Source organism: Carex rostrata, chromosome 21 (genome assembly GCF_964058835.1).
Source record: "Carex rostrata chromosome 21, lpCarRost1.2, whole genome shotgun sequence".
Taxonomy (NCBI): Eukaryota; Viridiplantae; Streptophyta; class Magnoliopsida; order Poales; family Cyperaceae; genus Carex; species Carex rostrata.
Window position 1 is genome coordinate 401,994 of NC_135938.1, and position 9,275 is coordinate 411,268.

Here is a 9,275-nt window from a genome sequence, read left to right on the forward strand (position 1 = left end):
AAAATTTGCAAAATTAGACTTAGTTTTCTTTCATAACAAGAGTATACATATTAAAGATACAAAGTCCAACGGACCAAAATAGCAATTTGAGTCAAAATATAACATACAAGAATTAAGGAAGAAGCAGTACATCCTCCCAAGTTCGGTGCATCACTTTCAGATACCTCTCGTTGCATTGGGTATACCTGGACTCCAATCCTTTTTGTACTTTCAAGTGTTGCCTATGGATTGGGTAATTGAGTTGCGTTAGGTTCCTGTCTCGACAGTCTTTTTGGTTAATATTTTGGCAGTTTAGACAGTCATGGCCGTCGCTATTGAAACTTAACTATAAATTATCCGAAACTTATTAAACTAATTAATTAAGACTAAAATGTTTGGTCGTCAAACTTTCAAACTCTCACAGATAATAAAAGAAAAAGAACCGAGGCATGCAATTAGCAACTATACAAGAGATATAATTTGGTATATATATTAATTAATAATGATGATAATGAGAAGTACTATCATAATTAATTTAGTACACTTAGGGAGGTGGATGCATGATCACATTCAACCTCCATAGACATAATTACTATTAAGTAATTAGCTTGCACGCTGAGCCTCCTTGCACCAAAAGTGATTACAACATTCCATTTTGGTGGCCCCTCTTTCCCACCCCAATCTGGGGCCCCACTTTCTTGATCTCTCTCTCTCTCTCTCTCTCTCTCTGTCGCGCGCTAAGTGCCTTATATGTAATCAAGTGAGACCTCTCTCTTCACGAGCTAACTTCAGTCTAAACATTCTCTCCTTACTCCATATCAGTATTACCCTTAATACAATTCACTACATCTTCAGACTAATAAACTCATAATATATACTCTTTCGCCTAGCTAGTCGATCTCTTAATTAATTCGTTCGTTTGTCCATCTACATACTGTAAGAGGGACTAACTAAAGATCCGTCGATGACTTCTCACGAGGCCGGTCCCGTGGCTGTTCATCCGAGCCCGAGTACTACTCCGACTTCATGTTATCTTCAACAAGCAGCCACCAAGTTCCCTGTCACTCTCAAGGTTCAAATCTGCCAAGTCAAATTTTTAATATATTAATTTCATTATGTACCTTGAATATAATTAATTACTGGCAAATATCTGGACCAGAAATTCTTATAACATTTAAATATGTAGCAAGTAGTCAATAATTACAATTCCATTTTTTGCCAAGTTATAACAGTACTAATATATTAACATGTGTCTACTTGTTCGATTGAGGAGTTTCAGTTTGAGGAGGTGGTGTACAAGGTGAAGATCGGGCAAGATAGTGTGTGGTGGCAAAGGCCGTATGGAAGCAAAGGTTCGACGATATGTGAGAAGACAATCCTCAATGGTATATCAGGTGTTGTTTGTCCTGGAGAGATGCTGGCAATGCTGGGCCCATCTGGCAGTGGCAAAACCACCTTGCTCACCGCATTAGGCGGCCGTCTTGGCACAAGCACAAACCCAGCTGCTCATTTCTCTGGCAAAATCACCTACAATGGGCAACCCTTTTCGGGTACCATGAGACGGCGCACAGGCTTTGTTGCTCAAGACGATGTCTTGTACCCACATTTAACTGTGATAGAGACATTGCGTTATACCGCACTCCTCCGGCTACCTAGTACTCTCAGTGCAGCAGAGAAAACTGCACATGCGGAGGCAGTAATGGTGGAATTAGGTCTGGCGAGGGTGGCCCACTCAATGATAGGTGGGGTCCGTGGAGTGAGAGGCGTATCAGGTGGAGAGAGGAAACGGGTCAGTATTGGTCTAGAGATGCTGGTGAATCCTAGCCTTTTGCTACTAGACGAGCCTACCTCCGGTCTAGACTCCAGCACAGCCGCTAAAATAGTAGGCACGCTGAAACGGATGTCGGTTCAGGGGCGGCGCACGGTGGTGGTGACGATTCATCAACCATCATCTAGACTATACCATATGTTTGATAAGGTGCTTTTGCTCTCAGTAGATGGCAACCCGATCTACTACGGCCGTGCTGCTGATGCGCTCTCGTACTTTGCTTCTGTCGGCTTCACCTGTTCTCTCTCAATCAACCCGGCCGACCTCATGCTCGACCTCGCTAATGGTGAGTGTGTGTGTGTGTGTATATATATATATATATATATATATTAATTTCAATATTTGAAGCTAAGCTATATATCCTTCTATGATAATATAAAAGCAAAAAGTGCTCCAATCACCGGGTATATGCTTTATTAATCATTTTGTCAAAGAAAGAACCAAAGCTGCACACCACAATTATATATATATTATGGATGTCTATTCATGATCCTCTAGTCTAGATCATTTTCACCAAGAAGGATTCTATTAGCTAGTTCAGTACTATTACATCGTATCTGGAAACTATGAACTTAATTTTTCTATTAATTTAATTTGTATTAGGTCGATCGATCATACTTAATTAAATTTCATTAATTATCTATATATAGAAATATAGTCTATAAATATCTATACTGTTTACTCTTAATTCTATAAATTAATACGTAATTTAATCTGTTATTGCTTAAATCAATATATATTTTAGTTGTCACCATGCATTTTATTTCTCTTGGCAAGAGCACTTAAAAAGTTGTCGATATAAAATAATTAAGGATAAGTTATTTTAATTGTTTGTTCGCTTTCACATTTGTTAAAGTGCATGAACGATCTGATTTGGTACAAAGGCAGTTAAGAAGCATCATAATTAAAGATCACGAGATCCACTAACGGCCAGATTCTGAGATCTCCCATAAATGAATTATAAGTAATTATCAAATATGCATGAAACTATCATCTTTACAATAGATTATTAATTTCTTCTTCTTTAAATTTTTTTTAAAAAAATGAGGGTCTAGCTAGCTAGCCCACATTTGTAATATATTGAAATAGGTTATTTGAGCATGACAACTTGATCATGTGAAAGTATTGCTCCACCTAGTCTAGCTAGCTGCATGCCCCTTCTATATATTACTGTTAGTCCACCAACATGTCAAAACTCAAGAGATTCGATCGATCCCAAACTGATCATTGGATGTAAGAGCAATATTAGCGTATATAATCCCATATATATATATATATATTATATGTCAGCTTGAGATTGCACTTTGGTGGAGGGGGCCTCAGGCCTCAGCTAAACAGAGCACCGTGCATGCGTTGGGCCATACATATCATATATATATATATAAAGTATAAACAAAAACAAAAATTAACAATATCTTCAACAAATTAATTTCTAAAGAAAAAGTTGCACCTAAATCTTATGTAATGCTCCTTAGACTGACACTGAAAAGTGACACAATCCCAACAGCACAACTTGACACAGTCCAAAATGGCAAAATCTCTTCAATTGGGAATAAAAGTTGTCGGAGGCATTTCCTTTCTTTCATTGCCTTTTAGCTAAAAAGCAATCTGCTCCTTGAAAAGCATCCATCTCTTTTAATTCCATCCACTTGTTAGACTTTAAGCTCCATCTCCTCGAGACTCCTCCTGTTCCTGTGTTTTTTTTCCAATTAATATTTACAATTTTACATGCATGTATATATATATATATGTACCATATGGAGTTCGCCGCATATCTACTATAACGTTTATTTTATCTGTCAAATGCCTATATATGCCATATAAATTTTGGATAGATATTGAAAATGTACAACATGTATTACAAAAAGTTGGTATATACATGATTTCTTATGAGATATATAGTGTCTAGAACCCTATATAAATTTTAAAGATATAATGTAAAATATTGAGTTGCGCCAATAGCTCAATCCTCAAGCTGTACTATTGTGATACAGCTCGCGCGTTAAGTGGAAAGCTGCAAGTGTAAAGTGAATTAGGTACGGATAGTAATCATGGCTAGGTTATTAATTATACCCATTTTCATATATATTTAATAATTTTTATCAGCTAAAAGTATGCACTGCTGCACCCTTTTTTTCTTTGAATTTAACTTCCTAGCAAGTCATCATGATTTGGTAGACTATTTGAGGTTAATTAAAACCCTCGTTAAACCATGCATATAGGTACTTTATAGGAAACATTAGAATTAATATTTAATTAGTAACCAAAGTGAAATTTTTTGAAGTTTAAGGACCAGAGCAGAAAAGTTCCGTATAATACTTTTGAAGCGTTAATTTAATTTGCATAGTCTCATGACGGTAATAGTAATAATAATAGCTAGCTTATCTTTAATTACTGTCCTGACAACTAGAATATTCTTTCTGACACAAAAAGAAAATGCTCGTCTGAGTGGTTCCACATGCATAGACAAAAGGTTTCTCTACAGTGCTTGGGTTGGCATCAATCAAACATCCATATCATGGGATGGTCAATGATTTTGTCGATGGGGGATGAGTAGATCAAAGCTGATAACATGTTTCCACATTGCCAGAAAAAAAAAAAAAAAAAAAAAAAAACAATGTGCCAAATGATTGCAATCACCATTGGTTTTTCATGCCAATTACATAATTAATCACCACCAATTATGAATTACAACAGCTAAACAAAATTATAAAACAAAGTGTATTGTTTCAGTTGCCAAGGTCTGATTGGTTTGTTGAAATCCAATACAGGGATTGCACCAGTTTCAACAGAGAACAGCTGCGGCAATAGGGATGATGCTGGAAGTACTGAAAAATGTATGGAGGAGGTGAAGGAGAAGCTGATATCAGCCTACGATCGCCACATAGCTACAACGCTAAAGACGGAAATATGTACTGTTGATCCAGCAACCCTCGGATACATGCGAGAAATGGGGAATGCGGCCAGAAAAAGAGCAGCGGAATGGAGCACGAGCTGGTGGGAGCAGTTCAGTGTGCTTCTGAGGCGGGGCCTCAAGGAGCGGCGCCATGAATCCTTCAGTAAGCTCCGCATTTTCCAAGTTCTTAGCGTTTCTTTCCTCGGTGGCCTTCTCTGGTGGCACACTCCGGTGAACCATATCCAAGACCGGGTACATAAGAAAAATAATCAGACATTAATATTAGTTGAGAAATTAAATAAAATTATCTCTTTGTATATTTGCTGAATGGAAGTGTGTGTTTTTTTTTTCAATGCAGACGGCTCTTATATTCTTTTTCTCAGTATTTTGGGGCTTCTTCCCACTATACAACGCAGTATTTACATTCCCTGTGGAGCGGCCGATGCTTTTAAGAGAGCGATCATCAGGGATGTACCGTCTCTCCTCATACTTCCTTGCACGCACCATCGGTGATTTGCCCATGGAGCTCGGCCTCCCCACCGCCTTTACAATTATAATATATTGGATGGGGGGCCTTAGCCCAAACCCTGTCACTTTTATCGTCTCCCTTTGCATAGTGTTGTTCAGTGTGCTGGTTGCTCAGAGCCTAGGCCTTGCGGTCGGTGCTTTACTAATGGATGTTAAACAAGGTACAACTCTCGCCTCCGTCATAACCATGGCTTTCCTCATTGCGGGAGGGTACTATGTGCAACACATACCACCATTTATCAGCTGGCTCAAGTATCTTAGTTACAGTTTCTACTGCTACAAGCTATTACTAGGGGTACAGTTCTCTGAAAGGGACTACTACGAATGCGGAGGTGGGGTCATGTGTCCTGTCACCCAATTTCCTGCTATTAAGGCAGTTGGGTTGGATTACATGTGGGTTGCAGTGTGCATCATGGCTTTCATGCTAGTTGGTTATCGGCTTGTTGCCTATGTGGCATTGCAGCGCTTGCAACCAAGGTGAATTCAGAAGCCTGTTAAAAGAAATTCCGAGGGTTTCTTTGTTTGCTTTCTGCAAAAGGAGTAAGAAGAAGAAGAGTCAATTAAGCACATTGAGAACGAGAATATATGGCCAGAGGATACCTAGAGATTTTTTTTCTGGTAGTAATTATTAAGCAATGAAAATTGATCTATGATTCTGAAAGAGATCAACTGTTGCAGGTGATCAAATTTTGTTCTCGTCTTGTTGTGATTTTATCAGTGATCAGGAAAGACTTTTTTCAGAAATATAATGATAAGAGAAGTATTCTTAGAGTAATAACACCTTTATCTTGGTGGAATTTAATTGTGCATCATTTATTTGTTTTATGGTAACACTACACAGAACAAAATTAAACAACTTTCAAAGCTGTCCTGATTTTAGGACAGCAACTCTGAAGATTGATTAATTATTAATGGCAAGTTAATATTAATAGTCTGTTTCAAACTATTGGAAAGGACTAAGATCTAGCAAAATATCACATAATAATACAAAAAAACACATGATATATGTTTTTGGTTGCCCATATGCATCTCTCAGATTGTCATCATCTGCTGTAAAAGATTTTATAAAATTTGACAGAAGCTAATTGAGTGCCATGCTTTAATTGATTATTGTTGTTTCTCGGTTAACAAGAAAAATAAAATTTACCACCAAATTTAATATCGAAGTGCTGAACAGACCAGTTGACAGTTTTAGTTTGTACACAATGGTTCCAATGTACCAGTTCCCCCATGCAATAAATATTTAATTTTGTCATAAGTGCTTCTAAGCCTACTATATGAATTAACAAACTAAACCTGATACATTTGTTCAGACTAATAAATTGCAGTAACAAATCTGTGAAGTTTTCAATATATAATGAATGGTAAAAAGTTTGCTTTAAGTTTACAAGGATGACCTGATTGGTAAGAATCATGCTTGATCATTCTTCATCATTAATGTGTCTTCCTTTGGCTGACAAGAGTTGCTTAGCAGACCAGATAATACTTCCAACGCCTTTTTTTTTTGAGAGAGAAAGATGCTGAACCAAAGTTAACTTGTTAGTTCTTACATCTCAATTGTTACTGCAAAAGCAGCCTTGGAAGCCCAAATGGAGAGTCATATTTGTATAGAAACATGGAACACGGAAAGTTGGCAATATAGGCAAGATACTCTCCGGCTTTGACTTGCATGCTCAATACAATTTTGTACATAGGATGCCCGTGCTCTATTTTGAGTGCTGTTATGTTCCATGGTGCTTGCTTTCCTGAGACAACAATTATGAATTGGATCATCTAGCTTTGCAAATTGGGGCAACAGCAGATTTTTTTAAGCTTGAACTGGTACACCTTGGTAATTGGTACCCAACATGAACCCATCACTCTTGTAGTCTATGCCACGGTTCGCCTCTTACGAAGAAAGAAGATGAGAAGATGCTTCAATTAAAAGAGTCAAAGGAGAGAGATGGGCCAAGCAGGGACTGAGGAGAATTGCTAATTGGAAGTGGATATGAGCCAATAAACTTCATAAAAGAAGCTTCTACTGGAACTTACCATTTACTAACTACCCTCAACTTTTACTTATTACATGTATCATTTACTAGACACATTTGTCAGAGTGATTCAGTGTACAATACTTGTAGGAAGGAGAGAGAATTTCAGTAATTATCCAACCAGAAAAATATCAATTCAGTTGCCTGTTTCTTCTTCTTTGTCTCTTCCTTTTCTGCTCAATTTGTTTCCTGCTTTGATTAATTTCTCAAAAATTATAAGAAGTATTCAAAAGACCAGATTGGGTTGTGGCAGTCTATTGATTGGAAATAAGCTACAAGTGAAATGAAGAATCATATTTGAATCTGTACCAAAAGCAGCTTTCTTATTTTGCAACTCAGCCGTAGAAATGCTACCAGGCATTACTGCACCTGTTTTGTGCATTTGAGGTTTTATTGGTACGGATTGGTAAGGCCTTGACCAGCATCTGGTAACTTGGGTTTATGCTAGTAGTGCAGACTTGTACCGAGACAGGATCATGGTGCTGATACGATCTGTTGTACTGGTAAGTACCATGTACCGCGAAAACTATGACTAAAACATTATATTACACCTACTCCTAGTTTAAACAATTAAACAATGGTAAAGAGAGAGAGAATCAGAACCGATAATCCCAGTAAGAGTAAACAAGAAACTGATTACGTACAAGTTTTTAGGTTTTTAATTTTTTATCCATAGGGAGAAACCTTTTATCTCATTTCTCTCTCTATTTGCTTTTTTTTCTAATTGAAATCCAAATTAATGGGCTCAGGCTTTAGTCGCTCAGCCCACTATAAAACATAATGATATAATAAAACAAAGAAACAGTAGCCCAGCCCAGCCCAGCCCAGCTCGAACCGGCTAAATCTTCTCCTACTTATTAACCGACTATGATTATGATTTATGAATCCGTGTCTCAAAGTATGAGTTGTAATCTTAAAAAATGGACGGTCCAGATTAATTCCAGCCGGACCAAATTGCAGTTGACATAAAAAACAGTGAGATATTGCCTCGTGCTGTCAGCTTTCCCAAGCCCCAAGGCGCTGAGCTTCAAGGTGTTTGTTGTGATTTGTGAACACTATAATGTACTTTGTTGTCTTACTTAATATTTCATAAGGTTTTGGTATATGTAGGTAATTAGTATGGTACCGATTAGGTCAGGAAAACAGGAAAGAGGGTTATTATGTTTAGGTTGGGGGGGGGCTGATAATTGGTACTTGTTCGTACCAGAGAACCGAGAGGGTTCGAATTGGCACTGGTATCAGTCGGTATGAGAGTCAACTCACTTGCTGGTAAACTGTTACTATATAATTATGAGCTCAACTATGAAAATCAGGTATGTTGTGGATTTTAGTACTTAGTTGTGCCACTTGTTTTATGTATTTCTTTTAACTAGTTTTGAGGAGTATTAGATGTACATGCATTAGATTGTCTTGTGAAATGAATATTTAGCTCAAATATTTGGATAGAGTCCCTGAGTTTTCAAGGGGATGATAGTTCGAATCCATCAAGATCTTTAATAATATCTAATCTGAATTATGAAATTAACCATGCTTTCATGAATAATACCTAATGGATGATGGTGTTCATTTTTCTTTTCTGCTCTGGAACAATCATTATTTAGCTATCTTTAGTAACCATGGAATCTTGAGCAATATCCTCGTAGCAATTTTGACCACTGTCTCCATAGAATCAAGTTTAGAACAATATTAAAATGTTGAGGTTTTATGTTTGTGCTAATTTGTATTAGGTTACATTACTGTTTTGTAGTTCTCAAGGATACAGAGTTACCGGTGAACCACTCTGACACCATTTTTTTAATTTATTAATGTAATATATCTTTGTTTCTTATTTGACACTTTTTTTTTATTTCTGGGATATTAGTTAGGTTTTATATTTTAATTTATTTTACTTTTTTACTTCTTTTCAATAGCTTTTATTAGGATTTTACTACATTTTTTTTTAGGAAACATGCATGTAGCTTTGATATGCAAAGTGCCAAGTATATGAAAGTTGATTGTGTCCAGTACATCAAAA

General features: G+C 37.0%; 1 protein-coding gene and 1 long non-coding RNA gene across 2 annotated transcripts; one reads left to right on the forward strand and one right to left on the reverse strand.

The window, feature by feature from the left end:
• Positions 1–727: 727 nt before the first annotated feature.
• On the forward strand, positions 728–6,006 carry ABCG14 (ATP-binding cassette 14). Its single transcript, XM_078322917.1, has 4 exons — positions 728–1,051; positions 1,259–2,093; positions 4,579–4,955; positions 5,062–6,006. Exons 1-4 carry the CDS (start codon positions 944–946, stop codon positions 5,710–5,712), a joined length of 1,971 nt encoding a protein of 656 aa, XP_078179043.1. The 5' UTR covers positions 728–943; the 3' UTR covers positions 5,713–6,006.
• Positions 5,448–7,895, reverse strand: LOC144573205 (uncharacterized). Its single transcript, XR_013517900.1, has 2 exons — positions 6,629–7,895; positions 5,448–5,760 (listed from the first exon to the last, which is right to left on the reverse strand). It is a non-coding gene; the product is annotated as an uncharacterized LOC144573205 (long non-coding RNA).
• Positions 7,896–9,275: the final 1,380 nt, after the last annotated feature.